At 41.6% G+C, this 22,700-nt stretch overlaps 1 protein-coding gene across 1 annotated transcript in view; it reads left to right on the forward strand.

The window, feature by feature from the left end:
- The first annotated feature begins 2,393 nt into the window (after window positions 1-2,393).
- Window positions 2,394-22,700, forward strand: part of XKR4 (XK related 4) — a 211,497-nt gene continuing 191,190 nt past the window's right edge. The window contains exon 1 of the mRNA XM_041412913.1: window positions 2,394-3,232. Within this exon, the coding sequence (XP_041268847.1) occupies window positions 2,394-3,232 (839 nt within the window). The remainder of the gene's footprint in view (window positions 3,233-22,700) is intronic.

A 22,700-nucleotide genomic window follows, 5' to 3' on the forward strand; every position in this document is an offset into this window, starting at 1 on the left:
TTGGGGAGGCCCCATCCCTGGTCATGTTCAAGGACAGTTTGGATGGGGCTTTGAACAACCTAGTCAAGTGGAAGGTGTCCCTGGCCACAGCAGGGGATTGGAACTGAATGGTCTTTAAAGTCCCTTCAAACCCAACCCATGCTATGAAATAGAGTAACACTGAAAACTTGTTGGTTATAAACCACAAACTTGCAGCTAAATTAACTTTATCATTAAGCACTTTCTCTGCTCACAAGATGATCCTGGAATCTTAGAATGAATCATAGAATGGTTTGGGCTGAAAGGGACCTTAAGTGAATATATTGTATTATATATAGGTGCTGACTGAATTATTAAAAGATATCTTGAGAAAGAAGCAATTTGTATTACAAGTCTCAGGCAAGAAAGATCATGTAGATTGTAATGAGAATAAAATACAGGCTTCCAAAAGGAATAGAAATAAAGTGCAGTTATATCATTGTAACAGAGACTGAATAGCAAATGTGTATTATTTAAGAACCATTATGTGACAATGTAATTAAAAGACTCTTGTGTGATAACATGCAAAATAACTAGTCAAATTAGTTTCATGTGTGCTTTTCACCTTCCAAAGTTTGATTTTTGTGTATTCAGCACTCTGAATACTGTAATGCATGCTGCAGACTTTTCTTGAAATCTGGGGTATATATCAAGTAAAAGCTAATTTCCTAAAGGCAATTTTATACTTACCACGTACATTTAAGAGTTAGAAGGCAGATTTCTCAGCTGTCCATATGACTTCTTCTGTTTAATTAATGAAGTTAAAGGGACTATATTTAGTCACAGAGCTTAATGTAACACTACCCTATCAGTCTCACTGCCGTTCCTATTAAGATATTCCAGCAACGTGGTTGAACGAACTCACTGCTCTATTTTAAGAAGGGAGAGGGCATGCTCATAAAATATTGCAGAGGCTTAAAAAAAAATTTAAAAGGTGAAGAGGTGTCAATTAGTTGCTCATCCTTTACGGCTGAAGATGCTGGAGGACAGAGAGGGCGGCAGGGCCAAAGGTGGGCGGTAAACGCGCCCCCACCCCGCCAGCAGCCCGAGCCCTGTGATTCCCGTGTGACTCTCGGAGGCCGGATGCTGGTGGCCTCCCGTGACCGGGTAGCCATCGTTCACTTGCGTCCCCCGCCGGGCTCCGAGCGACGGCCGCCGCGGGCCGCCCGGGGGAGTCTGTGCTCCGTGGCGGAGAGTGGCGCCGGCTCCGCCCGGGACGGCTGCTCCCGGCCTCCGCTGCTCCCCCCGCCCCGAGCTGGGAACTGCCGGCGGAGCCGGCTCTGCTGCCGAAACACCCGGGTGAGCTCTGAGGAGCGACCGCGCTCTGGGAGCAGCCGGGGCTGCGAGGAAAGGGGCGGGGAGTGGTGAAAGGCGTCGTGAGTTCGCCTGGTGAATTTTACGCCTAAAATACGATTTCTCCAGGTGGCGGAATAAAACGGTGTCTCCTCACCTTCCCCCGAACGCCTCTGAGGCAGCGTGAGTCACGGCACAACCCTATAGCTGCATCTCGCAACAGCGTTCCACAAAGTTACGGGAGCGTCGGCAGCGCTTCCTACGGGACGGCCGGGACAGCGGCCGCCGCCCCGCGCGGGACGCGCCGTGCCGGGCGCTCAGCGCGGCTCCGCGGGGCGGGCCGGTCCCGCTGCGCGTCGGGCGGCACGGCGGGGCATCGCCGCCCAGTCACCGCGGCTCCCCCAGCCCGAGAATGCCCGCTCGCAGGGAGAAGCCCGGGGGGACCCCCGCCCTCCTGTCCGCCCCGTCCGCACCCACCCGCGTTCCGCCACTCCACCTCCGCGCCGGCGGGGCAGACGCAACCCAAACTGTTTCGGAGGACACCGGAGATCGGTAGCGGAGCCGGCGGCAGCGCCGCGACCCCCTGCTCCCGCAGGCCCGGCCCCGGGGGGAGCCGGCCACACCCCACCTCTCCTCGCCGACCCGCTCGCTCGCCGCCGCCGTGCCCACCTCCCCGGGCCGGGCAGCAGAGACACCGCCTGCCCCCGCCGCCGCAGGGCCGTGCTCCGCACCCTCGGGGCAGCGCCGCGCCCTCCCCTCCCGGCCGCCGAGCGCCCCCTTCCCCGCCCCTGCGCCGGTGCCGGTGCCGGGCGGGGGGCGGTGGCAGCGAGGGAAGAGGGATGAGGTCATCCTCTTTCCCGGCGTCAGTCAGCTGGGTGGTGGCGGCGGCGGGTGCGGGCGGAGGCGGGCAGGGAGGCGGGTGCGGGATGCGCTGCTCCGGGCAGCGCAGCCCTGCCTGCTCCCGGCTCGAGCAGAGCGCGGCGGCGGCGGCCCCGGCACCGCCGGGAGGAGCAGGAGGAGGCGCGGGATAAAGGAGCGCTCGCTGCTCCCGCTCGCTCTCCAGCGGGGCTGAGAGAGGCATCATGGCCGCGAAGTCGGACGGGCGGCGGAAGATGAAGAAGGGCGGCGAGGTGGCGTTCACGCCGCTGCAGAACTCCGAGCACTCGGGCTCCGTGCAGGCGCTGGCCCCGGGGCTGCCCGCCGGCTCCGGGCCGGGCGGCGGCAGCGACGACGATGAGGCGCCCGGGGGCGGGTGCTGCAGCGGCGGCGGCGGGGACGGCTCGGGCGGCGGCTCCCGGTGCTGCTGCTGCTGCTGCAGCGGCGGCAGAGGAGGAGACGGCGGAGGGGGCGGTGGCGGGGGCTCCCGGGGCTCGGGCGGGGGCTCGTCCTCCTTGTGCCTACGGCTGGGCAGGGAGCAGCGGCGCTACTCGCTGTGGGACTGCCTCTGGATCCTGGCCGCCCTGGCCGTGTACTTCGCGGACGTGGGCACCGACATCTGGCTGGCGGTCGACTACTACCTGCGGGGCCAGCGCTGGTGGTTCGGGCTCACCCTGTTCTTCGTGCTGCTGGGCTCCCTGTCCGTGCAGGTCTTCAGCTTCCGCTGGTTCGCGCACGATTTCAGCACCGAGGACAGTGCCGCCGCCGCCGCCGGGCACTGCCCCGCCGCCGAGAGCAAGCTGCTGGTGAGCAGCGGCTCCGCGGCCGCGGACATCGACGCCGCTCGCCCCAGCACGCCGCAGAGACAGGCGTCCACCGCCAGCAAGGGCAACGCCACCAACAGCAGCAGCAACAGCAGCAGCCACGCCGCCGGCAGCGGCCCCGCCGGTCCCCGCGCTGGCGGCGGCCGCTCCGCGTCCTGCGCGTTCTGCATCTGGCTCCTGCAGTCGCTCGTCCACATCCTGCAGCTGGGGCAGGTCTGGAGGTGAGGAGCAGGGCGAGGGTGGTGCGAGGGCCGGGTCTTGAGCCCCTGGCCACGGAGGAGCATGCCCGGCCGCGGGAGGGACTGTGCCCGGCGAGCGGCCGCCTGCCCCGCCTCGGGGTCCCTCGTGGGGACAGCGCGCCCCGGCCCGCCGGGCCGTCGGGGTGACCGGGCTCCCGCAGGGCTGACCGAGCGCCGGGTGCCGAGGGGAGCCCCGCCGGGTCCCGGAGCGTCCTGCGCTGCACAGGTGACCGCCCGGGGAGGCGCCCGGCTGCCTCCAGCCCGCGCAGCGCCAGGTGCCCAGAACCTCCTGGGAAACCTGTGCCGGAGGCTCGGTAAAATAAGGGAACCGGTGGGGAAAAGTGGACATACCCCTGTAACGTACATCTCCTGGTCTCCTCGCATGCGGCCAGCACACCGTTTCCGCTAGCAGGGAACTTCACTGGCAGGGAAGACTTACTTTCCCGTAACGCCCTCATGCCGTGTTTTGAGATTTATGTGTACATATGCTACAAACAGTCATCTCCTTGCTATGCATATCCATTTTCAATATACGTGATGTATTCACTTGAATGTCTTCTAAATCAAAGTTTTGAGTAGCAGTTCTCAAAACCATCTGCAAGCGACGTGCTGTGCGTTATGGAAAGGATGTGCTGAAGTGGGTTGGGAAAGACACTTGCTGGAAAAGAAGATGACATCATAGTTTTCAAAAGTAAAGTTTTCCTTCAGTTTTAGCAAATTTCTGGGAAAGAGTCATATGGAGGCTGAATGCCCTGCAAATACATTTAGTTCTGCCTGAAAAGTGCAGAGTTCAGAAGGCAGAGTGTATAAAAAGGTAAAACTTTCACATAAAATTTAGGAAGATAGATGCTGTGTTGAAGAAGGTCATGCAGTAGGGCAAGTGCACTACAGCAACAGTGGAAAATACCTTCTGTGGTTTTATTTGTCTGCTGGATGGAAAGAAATTATGTCATCCTTCTGTTTTGGAAACACTCAGGACTTTTCATAACTACTTCATTAGGGAGTTTAACTTGTTGTTACTGCAAACTTCTAATGCTGGTTCTTTTAATATCTGTCTCATCCTTTTGGGCAAAGTCTGTCTTTTGCTCTGTCAGCATAATTTCCAGTGCAGCTCAGTTCTGCTTGTAGCCCTTAAGCATCAAGGAGTCCAAGATAGTTGACCAAAGATCTTGGAATGCCACGACTAAGTACCTTTTGCTCTCCAGAGTGTTTGATTCATGGTAACAAATTCAATTTTCCAAACTTGTGAAAGTAACTAAAAGTTACAGGTGTGCTCATATTAACAATGACATGGCTTAAAAGGGAAGCAGAATTTTGAACAAAAAGTGATGCTTTGTTTCAAATCTTGAATGCCTTTATGCTCCTTTATCTTCTACCTTCAGAGATGTTTAACACAAGTTAAGGCTAGGACTTTCTGAATGTGATGGGTTTTGTGTAATGTTTAGTCCCCACCCTGCAGAGGTAGAAAGTAAGTACAGTGGCTTAAATTGTCCTTAGAAATTCGTGTTGATATTCACACATTCAAACAGTGTGGATCATGCTGAGTGATAGAGGAGAGAGTTTTACGAGGTCTGGTGTCATGACTCTGCATTGGAGAACACAAAGAGCAGGGAGGGCTGTGGGTGGAGCAGGGTGGGATCCGATACTGTGCAACAGTTCTGTCAGATGAGGTGTCTGGGATTTAGAGCTCTCCAGCTGCTTGCTTTTTGATGAAGCACGGCATCTTTTAACATAAGATTACCTCCTTGCAAAAGCACCTACTTCTCTATATTTAAAGCTAGACGAGTCTCTTTTGATCATATGCAGCTTTTCTTCATGTTTTATGTGCAACAGTGTAGGACTACCAGAATATTACACTGATGAGGCATGTTAGGATATTATTTATGGTTTAGCCTGTTACACTTTTTTTATTTTTTTCAGTGAAACAGAGCCATCAAATTGCCTGTCTCTCAGTAACTTTGTAGTGTTTATTTGCAGTTTTCCACAAACTTAGAAGTTATAAGGTCAACAATATGGAGTGTTTCATATCAGTATTTCATAACTGATTAAAGTGGTTCCATTTTAATTCCCTACATATATTCCTGATTAGGGAGAGCCTTTGGAGACGTCTACAGCTAATAATCAGCCCCAAAGAGAAGAGGTTACATCAAACCCTGAGAAACTCTGTACATAAGCATGGTGTCAGAACTAACATGATCTGTAGAAATTTTCTGGAAATAGTATCTCTAATCAGACACTTAATAGTCCAGAACTTCTACTCTGCAGTGTAACATTGGTACTGCCTTGAGCAAATAGCTCAAGTTGTTTGGGCTGAAAGATGATCTAAAGTGTTTTCCAGTTGCCTGTGTTTGGAGATTTAACTCCTTCTTTGACACAGCTGAACAGACCATGCTGGCTGTGTGAGCACCACAGGTGCACATGTGCTGGGATCACCATCCCAACAAGTGACAAAACCTGTTACCCTTTGTTCTGTGCCTCTTATTATGTTTCTTCTTAGCTTTCACTTTTTTTTTTTTTTTTTTGGTTTCTTTTGCCCCTGGTTAAAGCTCTCCTGTAGCTACATTTAAATTTTCTGTTACTTATTGCACTGAATCTCCCACAAGTAAAAATGACAGTAATATGTCTCTCTCATTTCTCTATCAGGGAATGAGGGAAAAGTGTGCTTGTGCCTGATTCTCAAGCTACTAAAATTGGGGATCATTCTGTTTTCACGTGGTATTTGTTGTCTTCTGTCTCCTCTTAAAATTAATTGAATCCTGAGGTTTTCAATTTCCCTTTATTTGTCTCATTGCCAAAGGTTTTTGGGGCAATGGTGTCAACTGCTTATTTAAGGAAACGATCCTGAGGAAAGAGCAGTACAACTGACAATCCCAGTGCTCTTAATAATCTTGAATTAAATAAAAAATTTGTAAAAATGTGTTTTTAGTAATTAATTCTGTCAGAATGACTTTTAACAATTTCAAAGGATTTCCTCTGAGATTAATATTTTGTTTACAAACATACTGAAAGCAAGATCATTGAAAATTATTATGTGTTAATTTTAACTAAAATGTGCTAATGGGAAATGAATGAGGTCTTTAATGTGGAATGGAACAATTCTAGAAGTAGGCAATCTAAAATTGCTAAAACAGTTTTTATTCCTTGAGTGTGAAAAAGGGGAACTGCAGGAGCAGCTCAGCTGCCAATCAGTTCTGAATAAAATTGTGTGTTTTTTTTCCTTTTGAAATTGGTGTAGCTTGCCCCCAAAAAAGCTTTGGAATATCAAATGGCTCCTTTTAAAAGAATACACACACACACACAGATATATATATATATATAAAATTTTTTTCCTCTGGGGCGTGGATGTTCATGGACTTCCTGATTGCAGTGGCCACCTTTTAAAATTCCAGTGAATTTTAAAATTCACTGAGGATCTGCTTGCCACAGCAGAGTGCAGGAACTAGGCATTTGCTGGCAGCTAATTTCATGGTGAAATGTGATCACTGATGAGATTCTGCCTTCAGAAATAGATGCAGATATGTTTCCTTATCCATACTTCCAGTGTGGTCTGCTTTTTACCGGTATTTGGCCGTGGAAATCACACTATGGAGCCCTCTTCTCCCAAGCAGGTGATGTGTGAGACCTCTCTTATTATTACTAGACTCTGAGGGTTACAAGGAGGATGCAATACTCAGGGTGCTTCTATCCCATTGAAAGGAAAAATGAAAGAAGATGCTTAAATTTGGAGTCTGTAATGACCTCTGTGGAGGTATATGGGCCAGTAGGATTCAGATAAGCTATTGCCCTTTGAGCCCAGCCTGAGAATGTGTAACCACTGCCCTTGAGCATCCCTTTGATTCACTAAACTTCACAGGCTTAGCCATGACTTTCAGATTTTGCTGTGGATGGCAGGACTTGGTGACTGGATGTAAGAGATCATAGTGTTCATCTGTCATCTGTAGAGCTGGTTCATTTCCTTTAAAAAAATTCTGGCTGAGGTTCCCTTGGTCTGGTAGGATTCAGATAGCCATTGGTGTTTCAGATAGCCATGCTCCTGAAGCTGGGTGAAGGGATCAGTCAGCCCTGGGAGGAGTGGGGGTGAGAAATTGGGTGATCAGCAGGAGGAGACTGGAGCTCTTGCTGGTGCCCACCTTGTGGTGTCTGGATAGCAAGAAGTAGCTCCCTGAGACAGCTCCTGTGCCTTGCAGCAGGGTGGTGTGATCAGGCTGCCTTGGTGCTCAGAGTGCTTGGGAGTTCCCACAGTGTCTGTCATTTTGTCTGAAAGGCTGCAGTCAAAGTGCCTGAAAGGGAACTGTCAAGTTTCTGTAGCTAACAAGGCCAGAGGAATGGTGAATCATTGAAAAGATAGGACTGGAAATTACCCTGTAAAATTATTTCTGGATAGCTGAAGCAATACTGAGATGATTAAGTATATCCCTCTCAACAGAGTCAGGGGGTTTGACTGAGAATTCCTAGCTCCATGGGAAGCCACCTAGAGAAGGAGTAGGACACAACAAGTTACTTACTTGTCCTTCCTGGTGGCGTTGTCCAGGACAGGTGTCTGCTCCTAAGTGGATCCTCTTCCCTGACATATGATGCTATGGATTGGCTATATCTGTTCATGTGTAGTACTAAGAAGCCATTATTTTCCCCATCCTTCCTGGTTCTTATTTGGAAAAAAAAGGAGTTGTGGCAAGATTGTAAAGGTGATGTTGGATTCTGAGACCAGGGTGAGTTGTAATTTCTCTAGTGCCCTGTGGAAACATTTTTCACAGGTCTGGATCATCTGCCAAAGAAATGTCATTGCTTATGGTCATAAACTTCACTTCTGCAATAACTTGACACTCTTAGAAGTAAAAAACCCAAACAAACCAACAATAAAAAAAAAAAAAAAAGGGAAAAGGGTGTCTGCCCTGCATGTGAGAAATCCTGACGACTTCTTCAGGTTCTCACCATTGAGCATGACTGACCCCCTAAACTGGAAGTACCAGAAAGGTAGTTCAAATTAAGAAAAACATCATCAGTCTTAGCTTGACTCCAAACTTAAATAGGTTCATTTCTTTTCACACTTTTGATCTACATAGTAGTTTTTGACACTTTTGTTCAGTAGCAATGTAGGAGTTCGGTGTAGTTATGTGGTCAATAATTCCAGCTGCCATTGGACTTCACACTAAGATGTGATAATATCTCAATTTGACACCAGTTTTTCTCACTGTTTTGAAATCTGTCAGATAATTTGTCACATGGAGTCCAAATTTATGAATCATAACCATTTCCTAGACAAGATTATTGCATATCCTCCCCATCTGTCTCTCAGTGTAGCGAAATGCTGCCACTCAGCAATGCCATATTTCTTTTATTGAGTTACTGCAGTGCTTGAGTTAAAATCCTACTGATTAACTATTTTGCTTGCTGTGTCTCTAGGTCTCAAGAAAGGTTATGGGCTGTCAGAAACAGGAAATAAAGTTGTGGTTTTTTCCCCTTTCAGCAGGATTAGAAGGGACAGCCCACCCTGTAAGTGGCCTGACCACATTTAAACTCTTGGTAATATATTCATCAGAATAAATTTTCAAAATTTTTTACTCTTTTCATTCCCTTTTTTTCTTTATTTTTTTTTGTTCTCTTTTCTGAAGATACTTGTATGTAGATGAAGTCTGTGCCTTTCATATTTTTTTTTTTGAAACACAGGAATGAAGCTTTACTATGTTCTTAAAAATCTCTTACAAGTCTGCATACAAATCAGATTTGGTATTCAGTTTATTCTAATAACCTTAGCTATGTGTAAAAGATGCTGATGTACTTTAGAAGAAAGATACTGTACTTTAATAATTAACAAGAGTTCTCTCTGTAGAGAATATTTATCAGTTACATAAGTTTTCAGATTTTCAAAGGACTGCTTAAGCACTGATTTCTGATCATACAATTGGCTTAGTAGGAAAACTAATATTTTATACACAGAATGCTTTCTAGAAACTTATATATGGGAAGAATTTATATTTGCCTTTTTCCAAGAGTGGAAAATTGGTAAGATTTTAGGGATTGGTGTTTCAGAGGATTTCATGTTACCATATATAGTTATTGTTTTAGAGTCCTCTGGTGCTGTGAACAAATGTCTATATGTACATACCATGAATTGAAAGAAATGCATGACATCATAACTTGTTTCTAAATGTTATAACCTTGCAGAAGGTTCTTGCAACCAGAGGAGGTTTCTTTTTTATTTGTTTGTTTTTTGTGGTTGTTGTTATTGTTTTGGTGTTGGTTTTTATTGTTAAAATTTCTCTTACTTACATCAGAAAAAAATCCTTATTCCTGAAAGATCAGTTTGCATGTCCACATCTCTTGTGGGAAAGCAAGAAAGTGCAACACCACAGCATAATGTGTAGCCTCAGTGGTCCTCCTTCATTTGTCAGGTTATTTACATCACAGTTGAACTCGTTCAGAAGAGTATTCTCTTTGTCAGCTGGCTTAGTTGTTAATATTAGTCCATAAGAACTGACTTGACCACAAGGATACAAAAGCTGTAATAAAACTAAAATTAAATCAATTCTTCTGTCACTTGGTGTTACCTTGTTCTTCTGTCTCCCTGTTCCAATTAAGTAGCTTTTAATGTATAGCAGATAAATCACAGCAGTGACTTACATTTTCAGTAAACAGGTTGTTTGGGATGAATTTGTCAGGCACAGACAAAATCAATAGCTCTTTTTCTTGCACTTCAAGAAAAAACTTTTGTTTGCTTAAGTACATTTACAAAGTGGTGCCTTTTTTGTCAGTTTTAGCACAGCTGTCAGTTGTATGCATTGTGTTGAGTGGATATAGGTGTGGAAGGGGCAAACAGGCTATAAAAATAACTGCTTTGATTTACTTGATTTTTAAAATGAAAGGAGGCTGATATTAAGGAGCACATGATGGAGCATGTAGAAAAGGAAGAAGGTTCTGAAAAGGCATGGGAATATCAGTTAATACTGCTAACTATATACCTAACTCCAGTTTGTTTCCTTTCAGCCACTGACCAAAGAGGAATTGTTTGAATAATTTCCTAAGTGACTGCTTGAGAAACTGTAGAAGCAGGCAGGCAAACAGAAGAGTTCTATGTCTGGGAAAATTCACAGTAAAAATGTTAAGTAAGCGGAGAAAATGCTAGATAAACTCTCACTGCAGTGAGTAGTCATCTGAACAATGATAAATAAAAATGTGAGATATCAGTCTGGCATAAGCTGACAGGAAAGAAAGTACTCTAAAACATCTTTTCATAAATTTTAGAATTAAAAAATAATAGATCTTGGGTATATATTTTTCCAAGATATTTTACCTGAATTTTCTGACAACCATAACATGAATTATCGTCTCCCTGTGGGCTCTGGTTGCTGAAGTGGTTTCTTATCACTCTCCTTCTCATTCTGTTTCCCTGCCTGAATGGCTGAAATGGGTTATAATGTACTTTTCCCCCCAAGATAAAATAATTGCTATATTATGTTATTATTTTCATTACTTTTCCTTTGACAACAAGCCTGTGCTGCTCAGTATGTTCATGGTAAAAGGCTTGTGTGGTGAGCTGTATAAATCTTTTTGATTGGCAAGGATAATCAGTGGGGGTGGTTAATGTTATCAGTCACAAAGGATTTGATGTCACGAGTTGGAGCACATGGAGCTAAAATGTTTTGTGAGGTGTTTTCAAGGGAATTTTAGGAGGTAATGATATGAGAGGGAGAGTATCTACTTTTTGTTCTCCTGAAATTGGAAGGTGTGACTTAGACGAGACTAATATACCAAGGATGGTGCCGGCTGCTTTAGAAAAAGATGCAGATGTTTTATGGTGAATAAAAAGTGAATTAACCTACAGTTGGATGGACAATTTTCCTCATCTCTATCAGCTGTTATATATCAGATTAGTTTCTGCCCTTAAAAATGAAGGTTAGCATTGCCACAGTTTTCAACATTACTCACTTTAATGGGATGTTTTCACATAAAGATCTGATCTATTCTAGGATCCTGCCAACTTTGAGTGGTGCTTTCCCATGGACAGTACATAGGATCAGCAGATTTCTTCCTGCAGGACCAAGGAGAGTACCTTTAAATATAAAGCACCAGACATCAGCTATCTGTAGAGAGATCTATACATGCATAGAAAGCAATGAAAGCCACTATGCTGATATTTTCACATTTTAATAGTGGCTTGTGTGGAATGATAAGCTTTGTCATTATAAATGTGTGTGGGCTTTTATCTAAAGGAAGGACATGGATGCAGTTGTGTCTTTCTTATTATTCTTCAACCCTAACCTTTATAGTCTCACTTTATATGGAAATATTTCTGTGAGACAGATCTATAATAGGACTTTGCTCTGAAAGAAGAATTTAGATCTTCTTCAGGCATATAAACCTGAAAAGATGACCTAGAAAATTTGGCCTAACAGTCTTGTGAGGAAAGCTTTTTTACTGTGAGGGTGACAAAGCACTGGAGCAAGCTCCCCAAAAAGTTTGTGGAGTCTCCTTCTCTGTAGATATTCAAAACATGCCTGAATGTGATCCTGTGCAATTTCTTCTGTGAACTTGATGTAGCAGAGGACTTGGACTGGATGGTCTCCAGAGGTCCCTTCCCACCCCAAATATTGTTATTCTGTGATTCTGTATGAAGTTAGTTAAGAACTTAAACATAATGGACCATAATGTTCAGTTTGAAAGCTGCCTAGAGGCTTGTATTCCTGCCTTTTGGCTGTGTCCAGAACCTCCCCAGCACACACAGCCTGAGTTCCTCCTCATTTGAGCCCATTGCAAACCAGATGCTAGGCTGCAGTGGCACCAAAATCCCTAAGTGGATCCAGTTGGCAAGCATTGTTTAAATCTGCTTTATGAGCAATGACAAGCTTATATCCCCAACAAATATTGCAGACTCAGTTTTATAGTACTGGGGAAAGGTCCCTTGTGATTAGAGTATTTGCTCAGGTTTTAGGAGATTTGAGTCCACTGCCCTTTCCAGCTGCAAGGGGTCAGTTCTTGTCTCCCTGACTGGTTTCTGCACTGATGCTTAGGCAAGGCTGGATGGGGACATTTACTGCCCTTCCTGCTGGACTTGTGACAACACTGACAGAGAAATGACATTGTTGTGAGGACACAGGGGAAGACCTAATAAGGCCTCGTAATGAGATCAAAAACAGATTTCCCTTTCTTCTTTAAGGTTTAATTATTTTTTCTACCATTTCCCACCCTTTAAACTTCTCTCTTTCTCTTACCCTAAAAGTACATTACCAGTATTTCTGTTCACAAACATTCATGTTTCATGTATAGTACAACCACAAAGAGCACCATCATACAGATATCCATGAAAATGCCTGCTTAAACTTATAGACTAGCTCCAGATGACCTGAATTATCTGAAGGATTGTTTTATTCATTTTTTCATCAACCTTTCTTTGTCATATGTAATCAACTTAGAAAAAGAGATAGAAAAAAGCTGGTTTTGATGTATGCACCCAGTAGTTCCACACTTTTTCTCTGCCATTTCTTGCAAAAGTGAATGAAATAACAATTTTAAGACTGCAATTTAAAATTGTTTGAGTTCCTGGTTCTTGGTCTGAGTTGATTTCCTGATACCATTTTTGTAGTTGATTTTTATGAACATAAGCAGAAGTTTAATGGCTGAAATAAAACTTGATCTTCATGTCCCAGCTTCTTATTTCCCAACTCACCTCAAGCTCCACAGCAAGTGGAGCCCAGCTTTTCAGTATGCATAATTTTGGTTGGCTTTTTGTTGCTTTTAGTCCATGTTTCATAAATTAAGAACTGCAGCTCCCTTTTACTTCAATTGGAGTGGAGTTTTTAATATTATTTTTTCTTAAAAGAGAAGGGTATTTAAAGGCTCAATTTGGGTAGCCAAAAGCAGAACATACTTCTGAAGATGTTATTCTTTAGTTATCTAGTCCATATTTGCAGTCTAGTCTATGGATATTATGAAGTCTTATTTTTGTAATATGCTTTGAGATAGAAGGAAATTATCTAGGTAGAAACAATTCAAAATCAATTATCATTTCAATGTGTCTGCCAAAACAGGTTTTAAGTTAAATATGTTGAAAACATGAGCATCTTTCTGTAATGGACAGTATTGAGCTATTAAAGTAAGATTTTAATATTTTACAGATTTCTTTCCATAAGGTCTTATGCTTATTACACCCCGAATATACTACATAACTTTAAAGAAGTTGTGTCCTTCACCTCATTTCCTTCACCTACTACTTTTGCTGCTTCAGATTAGCTCATCCCCTCATCTTTTGAGCTGTTTTCCTCATTTGTTACTTTGCTTTTTAAACTGGATCCAGCATGCTGTGGGAAACTGTCCTAAGGGTTAGGAATTTTTCTAAACTGAGTGGAGAAGCTAGAATCAACTTCAACCTGAAGCTTCCAAGCACTGGACACTTCAGCTTCAGAAACAATGACATGAGTGGGTGATAGCAGACAAATAAGCTGAGGATAGAACATTACCTGTAGTATTGGTGGAGACTGGACTCAATGCAGAATTATTGAAAAAAGCATGAATGTAAATAGAGCTCATGGAGTATTAAATGGATATGTTAAGATTGGGTACTTACAGAAGAATTACCCAAGTGAAGCCAAATACAGTGCAGAGGATAATTAATGTGGCAGAGAGAACTCAATAATAACGGCTTTGAACTTTTACAATAGTGTGTTAATGCATGTGTCAAAAGGAGGGATTGCATTTACAGTCAACAACCATTTGTTAGCAACTTTTACCACACAGGCAAATTAAGAACTCATGATAACATTGTATGAAAATTACCTTTCTGAATGAAGGGCTATGTTTAGTCTTTAAGTATGTTATTCCTTTCTTTATGTACCGAAAAAATAAATTTTGGACACGTACATTTTTCTATAACCTGTCTTCATTTTCTTTGTGTCACTTCTGTGAAAGAGCTACTCCATTAATAATCCAATTGGGTTAGAGAATTAATCAGTTATTGGGAGTGTTCTCTTCATTGTTGGATTAAATCAAGAGAGTTTCTGAGAAAACGAGCATAGAGTGCAAAATAAGTCAGGAACCCATCAGCTCCTGAGTTTGTCTCATAAGAGGCTTACTCAGCCCCTGATGGTTGGTTTGGAGAAGCAGAACACAAAATCCCAGGAACTGTGAAGACTGTAGTTGAAATGGACTCGTTCCCTTGTCAGTTTGTACCTGTTACTCATGTGCTGTCAGGTGGACTGAGGATTTTGGCTTGTTTTGTGAGTTTATGGATACTTTGCTTTCATCAGTGAAAAGTATAGCTCCTTTAGAGAGAGAATGCTGGTCTCCTGACCAAACTGTGAATTGGGTCATTGAAGGTTCTTCAAGTGGGACTTGCCTGAGACAGCCCAGAGCAAGTCTTTAATCTCTGTGTGTCCTCTGCTCTTCCAGCAGAGCTTATTAACAGCCTCCAGCCTCAGCCATGTTGAAAAGGTGGCAACCTGGAACAGGATTCTCCTGTTCCTATAAAAACTTCCTAGAACAGCAGAGGATGATATTATGTGCAGGTTTGGGGATACTTCTGAAATAGAAGTAATGAGGAGTTAAGATAGAGGACTATTTTTGAGGAAGTGCCTTTCCTAATTCATCCCAAAATCAATTTCAGACCTAGATTCAGTCCTTTTTCTTGAATCTAGCACTCTTTACACTGCCCATATCTTTATTACACACTATGAACTCACAAGAGAGTCAACCCATTCTCTGCTAAGAACCAGAATTTTTCTACAAGTCTATCTTTTATTAGGAAAGGTGTGTGGAATATCATACTGTGTCAGAATTCATGTTAATATGTGGCTATCATTAATTCTTATGTTGTTTTACTAATGGGAAATTTATAAAACAAAAATAAAAGAAATTATGCTTTCATATCTTTCTATTTTTAAAGTATCAGGCACTCTGGCTTTCTTGAAGTGCAGAATGTATTGGATGGAAAGAATATTTTGAAAAATGTTGACTGTCACCCTAATTAAGTATATTTCAGTAATTACATGAAACATTTTCCTAATGCATTCTCTAGGTGGGAAATGGAGTTGCATTACATTAAAAAACCCATAAAATTTCAAGTTTTCAAATGTAATTCTATGTCTTAAAGGATTTTAGATATCCACAAAATGATTCATTGAACTTTGAAACAATCGGCATTTACATAATCAGCGTATATTAACACGGAATATTTTCAATACCTCAGCAAAACCTATATCCCTAGTGTTTAATATTATACCAGCACCTAAGGAGAAAATATGGCCAATAGCTTTATTTGACAGCTAGCACTAATGTAGGAGTCAAACTTAAAAGGACATTGTACATACCCGTCATCATAAGAAAAACCTTACAAGTATTCTTTTGAAGTTCACTTATGAATTCAGTTTGACTGTGTTAATGACTTGTACTGATTTCTCCAGCTTGAGCTTTATGAGTGCAAATACTTATGGAAGGTGTATTTTAAGCCTGAGTGCCAGAATATTAATCAAAACCTTAATTACATATTCAGTAGTAATATTCACAATTCATATGGGTCTTACTTAATTTCATTACTCATCCAATCAAGGATCAGAAGCAATGACATATGATTTAAATAGCAAATTGTTTTGGATATTTCTAATTAGTAGGAACAAAGGATTGGTTGTCAAATAAATTAACTTTGGCACCTTGAAAACTAAGAATAACCTTGAAATAAGAATAAACTCAACATTCAAATCTGTTCACAGAAAATTTACTAAATGTTTTCATGCATGCTTACTCTATATAAACTATTTGAAAATAAATAAATGACAAAATATGTCTTCTAATGGCTTTTCATAAATCATTCTTTGGAGAATTCTTCATGAACAGCAGCCTTAATAGATATGAAGAAGACAGCAGGATTTATGCTCATTTCAAGCAATTGTTTTGGGTATAAATATTGCCACTATGACTCAAGAATGCATCTTATTTTGATACTACATCTTCGAGCAATGAAATTCTAATTTGGTCATAATGGAGAATGTCTCACACTGGATTTATCTTTACTATGTGGGAGCCTGTCACTGCTTCGTCTGTGCTTTCAATTCCCCATCCTCAAAAACCTGTGAAGTCTTTTAAGGGGACAAGGCTTTGAAAAGTCTGTCTGCAAACTTGAAGGACCAGTGGGAGAATTGGGTCCTTCTCTCTGTCCTGCTGTCACTCCATGCTCTGTTAAGTGTCCTTCATCTGCACTACAAGCCAAAGCTCTTTGATTCTGCGATCTACCACTCATGATGCCAGAGGAAGATTGCTCTGTGGCTCCCTTGAAGATGTACTGGATTCTAAAAGCAAGGAAGCACAAAGCCATGGGAATAATTTAGGAATTATATTAATTGCCATCACTGAGTATATATATACCTGGGATTTGATACAAGCAATTTCCTTACACAGGCTGTCACACTTTTTTTTTTTCTTTTTTTTTTCTTTTTTTTTTCTTTTTTTTTTTTTTTTTTTTAATATGAACATCAGTTTTGCCTATAGACTTCACAAAGAGAAGAAATCTGTGACAAAATAAGGTAGAATCTCAGAACTCTGAGCTGTAGAAGTATCTTCTTTAATTTCCTTTTTCTCTTGGCAAGTATTTTTATCATATTCAAGCATTAGCTCTTCGAGAGAAATAATGTTCACTTCAAAAGCCACTTCCTCCTCAATAAATAATTCAGAATCATAGATTGTTCATGAGGAATTATCAACACACTAGTAGTAATTTAATATACCAAGCAATAGCGCTCACTTTAGCCTACATAAGATTTAAATAGAATATGACAGTTTAGGGTCTCCATTTGCCCCATGGCATGTTGGGATCAAACTTGGCAAGTGGTTGCAGTGTTCTCATATCTTCTGAAGAAGTGAATGAAAGTTGCATAATTCAGAGAGGATTTCTTAATTACATGCTAAATCAGAGTTTGCTAGCTTGTGTTCTGAATCCAAATTGTAGCCCAGGACCAGCTTTAAAGCATGTGAATATTTTCTCTGAACCTTGTTAACTAGCATCTCACAAACTTGCAACTTTTTTTTTTTTTAACTTTTTATTTTGAGGCAGTATTTCAGTATATTAGTTACCTTTGATTTATCCCATGGGTGAAAGGCTGAACCTATCCTTCCTGAACTGTCTGACACATGGGATCCATCAGCTGAGTATAACATGCTTTCTGGACGTTTTACCTCTTTTGCTTTTTCAAAGAGTCAGTTGTTTTGTTTTGTTTTTTTTTTTTTTTTTCCCCTTCTATTCCCACTAGTAACCCAACACCACTGAGTGGTACCTACTGGTTGAGCAAGATTTATTTTTTTCACAGTCATAAATAACTGTGGTGAAAAAGAGACAAATTCCTTCTCACTCTAATGCTTTTGCCTGTTGATAGGAAAATGTAAAACTGGTAGTATATCAATGGCAGACATATCATGTACTACTAGAACTGCCATATTTGAACTCAGATTGGGACTTTTCATACATTGCTTTTTCTGGAGTGACTCAAATGTATTCACACTGGTTTGGCACAAATTTGGCATACATTTTCTTCTGTTTTGGCTGAATAACAATAGGCACTCCTACAAAGGTTTGGGGCTATAATCATTTAAACCACAGCAATTTATCTTCTATCCTTAGAAGTGGGTTTGTATGGAAGGCAAGGGATGCCTACAACCAAGAAATGTTAAGTACAATGCTTAATTTTATGCATTTGCCCTTTGTGTTCTCTACAGTCTGTATCATCTAGAAAGCCCTTTTTTAGGTAGCCTTTTATCTATGTTTATGACAGAGATGTGTGATGAAATCATACCAAGAGACCTGTAATTGTCTTGGTGATAAGAGGCAGTCCAGGACCATATTTCCATATTTCTTCAGGAAAATAGCAGATTGAAACTGAGACTGAGGAGTAACATGTTTTCCTGTGTTGTTGTGAAGAAAATAATTGCCTTTCAAACTTCTACAGTGTTCTCCAATTCATCTGGCCAATAAGGTAAAAAAGATAGCCAGGACTTCTCTCACTACCTGTTTGCCCACCAGGAAGGCTGTATCTGGATAATTGTTTCTCCAAAGTTCCACTATAATCTGAATAGATTTAGGAATGCTTCAAGGGAAGCCATTCCATCTTCATAAAAATCCCTGCTTCCTGGAAGAAAGGCAATGCCACAGGTTTTGGCTCATTACTGTGAATGTGAATGTAATGCTGGTCTTATTTAACTTCCTGGTTAACCCGGACTTTCATCAGAACTCCACCAGAGATTTTCATTTTGGAAACAGTTTGCTGATCATATGGCATGCATTGAAGGAGCAAGGAACATTAGGTCAGTGACATGTAGAAGTAAGGAACATTAGGTCAGTGGTGGATGTGTTTCTACTTTGATTTAAAGTATCTTTAATATGTTCAGAAATTTCTTTACATTCCAGTGGGATGAGAGATTGGGTGCATAATGGAGCACTGGTGTTCAGCACATAACTCAGGAGGCTACAAGGGATGTGTTTTGAAGCATCAGCTATTATTGTGCAGCTGGATGAAGGAGACATCTAAAGATGTATGCTTGTCTGACTTAGAAGCTGGTCTCAGATTGGTGCTGACACATCTGGAAGAAGGACTTCAAACATATATATATATATATATATATATATATGTATAAAATAGGTGTAAAAGGAGGAAAATGGGGAAAATGAGGAGAGAACAGTGGATCTAGAATTGTTAACAGGAAAATTTGGTTAGCAAAGAAAACTCTAAGGTGCTGATAAAATTTCAATGACACACTGCTCCTAGGATGTTGCTTGACCTGTTCAGTGGCTGAATGTTGTCCATAAGTAAAAAGGTGAAACGTGGATACAGACCCATCAAAAGCCTGTGCAAGAAAAGAGAAGTGGAAACCCCTGTGCAGGACTTGAATCATGTGAATTCTTGACTGGAAATAGGGACTTGTATGTTGTGGCTACTAAGAAAAGAGAACGGAAATTAGTGACATGCTGGTATTCTACTGAGTATTAATGATATGATAAATTGAAAGCGTGGGATATGTGTGTTTAAAAAGTAATTTTTTAGAAGGTCTGCAAAGGTGATTTACCTGGCCTAGCACTGGGCTGCTGGAGTAGTGTTGTGAAAAGGGAAGAGTAGGCATTCCAGAGATCTGTGAAAATGGTATCCATTGTGGTGGATTTAAACTGCTTGAATGGATACTGGAGAGTACAACACATTAGTTACCATCACAGATGTTTTCATGTGGAGTCTTCATCAAGTAGCTAATGTATTAGGATGTGTCACAGTGTTCTGGTTTTGATGGGGATATTTTAGACCTTTTAGAATTTCTCAGTAAGGAATGAGGACACTATGGAAGACTGATAACACTGAATAACTTTCAACAGCATGATGACAGATAACTTCATTTTATGTTTCTTGAAGAAATGAAGTTTCTACATGGTTTGTTCTGTTTTGTTTTGTTTTCCCCAAAAGAGCAAAATTTCATAACTGAGGCAATCAGCTAGTAAGAAAAATTTGCTCCTGCAAATATATAAAGAAATTATAATTTTCTTTAAAATTAATTATGCTAACACTGCAGGGAATCTGAACATCAAAAAAAAAAAAAAAAAAGAGAAAAAATTGTAGGGTGTAGCTCTTAAACAAAGTGTGTGTTTACAACAGTTAGGAATCTGCAAATAATGGCTTACTACCTTGCCTCCTTTCCTTCCCAGTTGTTTAAGGAACACTGAGGCTCAGAGGTCAAGAGATTTGAAGATAAAATTGAGACTTTCCAAAACCAAGCTCATCTGACCTTTACAGAAAAAAAACCCTAAAACAAATAGCAAAACACTCTTCAGCTATGCAATAGGGACAGAAAAAGGAAGAAAGACCTCTGCTATTTTATAAGAAGGGAAATTAAAGATAATCTAGATAAACTTGGTAATTTCCCTAATTTTTCAGTAAAGACAATTCTATTATCAAGGTGGTAAAGGGAAGAGAGATCATGTATATGATGATAGTAAATATAATACATACATATATACATAAATATATACAATATATAAATATATATGTGTATATAAATATATAAATATAATGTATATAATTATAGTAAAACAGAAATAGCCACTACTACAGTGAAAGCAACAGTAAATGAGGTCTTGGAAAAGTCAAAAGGAATTAATAATTCCAGTGCCAGAATACCGAAAGAGCTGGTGAATTGCATCTGTGTTTTTAATCTGTTAATATAAATGTGGCACTATAAGACTGGAGAACAGCTACATATTTAGGAAGCTGAGAAATAAAATTATTCACCAACTATCCGTCTATGACTAAGTGCTACAAGTGTTCTTTCCTTTAAAAACTTTTATAAAGGCATACAGTTAAAGGACAAGGGGGAAAAGAAATAAAGTGTAACAGGGTTGGTTTACTAAAGATTGGCACTGCCAGACTGAGCAGGGAACTTTCCCAGTACTTTACTGAATTTTATAGGGAAAGGAAGTGTGCTGCATATTTTCTGTCTGGCAAGGAAAATTTTGTAATGCACCCTGGAAGTTTTCAGTAGAGCTGGACAGGAAGGGGAATAGCAAGAGACTGTAGAGTATGAAAGGAACTAATTCACTGACAGGTATGTTTAAATACAACCAATGGGGCTGAATTATGAGGGGCACTGTGTGGCCACAGCCATGGCTTCACTGGGTGACCCAAAGCTCATGGCACACTGACAGCTTATATGCCTGCTGTTAGTCTCTTCCTTCTCAGCCTCTCATCCAGGAGACATATGTTTAAATCACTGCATTACCATTCTGCCAGAATTTCCAAACTATAGCTCTTTTTGTTTTCAAAATTCTGAATTTTATATCAGATAGAAGTTTGCATTTCACAGCCTAGTCTGAGCATATTGGGATTTTGTTTATTCTCCAGGCATGATCTGAGCAGATAAGAAAAATTGCTGGTAGAAATACAGTCAAAACTAATTGAGTCTTTCTACAGTTTAATTTTGCTCCACAGAGATGTATTGTCACATGCTATGAAATCAGGGGGTTTAAAAACTTCAGAGTCAATGATTTAAGCTTCCGTTAAACATCTCCTCAAATAGGATTCCAGCTTGTGTATTTGTGGCATACCCTGAGACCACAGTTAAACTGGAGCTTTCCATATGTTGTGGCATGCCAGAAAGTTCTTGCTTAAGCTTTGCTATGACAATATATCTACAGGACCAGGTTTTTTCAAAAGGTACAATATTCAGTTTAGATACCTAGTCTTGGTGAGAGTTTACTGGTTGCTCATCCCCTGGGAGCACACAGGTGTTTATTCTGTGTCTGCAAAGTGATGGAAGAAATGCTGTCACTGAAGATTGAGTAACTTTATGCCATTTAGATCCAATGTGTAGGGATAAACTACTCCAAACAAAAGCTAGCCTAGGTGTTTTACTTGTACCTTGTACTTTGAAAGACTGCCTGCTTGGGGTTTCAGGGTACTTTCATCAGTTCCTTCAAACTGAGGTGCTTGTGAATTTTGTGTGCATAGAATTTGTAGTATCCTTAAATTAAAATGTGGAAATAATGTCATGTTGCTGTGGAAATGTCTTTATTTTAATTTTAATACTTTGAAACATTCTTACCTGCTGCTACAGAATAAGCACGACAGAATAAGCACGACAGCCAGAGAATGAGACTAAATGAGAAAAAGTGGTATTGCATCACTAGGCCAGAATATATATTCCTTGTCTACAATTGTAATGACACATGTATGCATCAAATAGTGTTGAAGCACTTACTTTAGACTGTGTTCAGTAGTGTTTGCTGACTGGTTGATACTAGAGTTTTTTTAACCTCAGATGTGGATGTGTCTTCTTTCCCTTGCGTTATGTAAATCTAGGTGCTAGGTGATTCAGAAACTGAGTAAATCTGAAAAAGATGCCTATGCCTGAGTCTACAATGCCTTCTCTCTTGTGCAGAGTGCCACAGCCCTAGGTAATTAGGTAGTACTTTTCTAAGTGTCAAACGAGTTTAATGTACAAGAGGTGGGTGGCACATTACCCTGCACGTCGGTCTGCAGGCAGAGGCACCCCTGCTTTAGGTTCCCAGGAGGTCCCTATGGGTTTAATAATATGTGTGACCCCTTTAACCATTTTTGACCTTTAATTTCTGACTCCAGTTCAGAAATTCACAAAGCACATAGTGTCTTAGTCAAGCTAGGGGGAAATAAAATAAAATATATATATATAGAATCAGGCCCTTAAGTTGTAAAGTAAGGTTGCTAATAATAGCTGCAAAAGGGATTACTCAATCAATGAGAGCAGCAGAACAGTGGAACTTTTTTTTTCATCCAAAGAGTTGTGATTTTTGTTTGGTGAGTAATGCTTCAGCAGCCCTCACCATGAGGAGATGTGTACAAAGCCCTGGTCCTGCAAGCACCATGCCACCTGTGCTAAGCAGACACACAAGCAGATTTGGAATCTGGCCTGTGCTTACTAAACTCAGACAAATTCAGTTCCATGAGTGAGACAGAGAAAT

Source organism: Onychostruthus taczanowskii, unplaced genomic scaffold (genome assembly GCF_017590055.1).
Source record: "Onychostruthus taczanowskii isolate IOZ18803 unplaced genomic scaffold, ASM1759005v1 scaffold4, whole genome shotgun sequence".
NCBI classification, from domain to species: Eukaryota; Metazoa; Chordata; class Aves; order Passeriformes; family Passeridae; genus Onychostruthus; species Onychostruthus taczanowskii.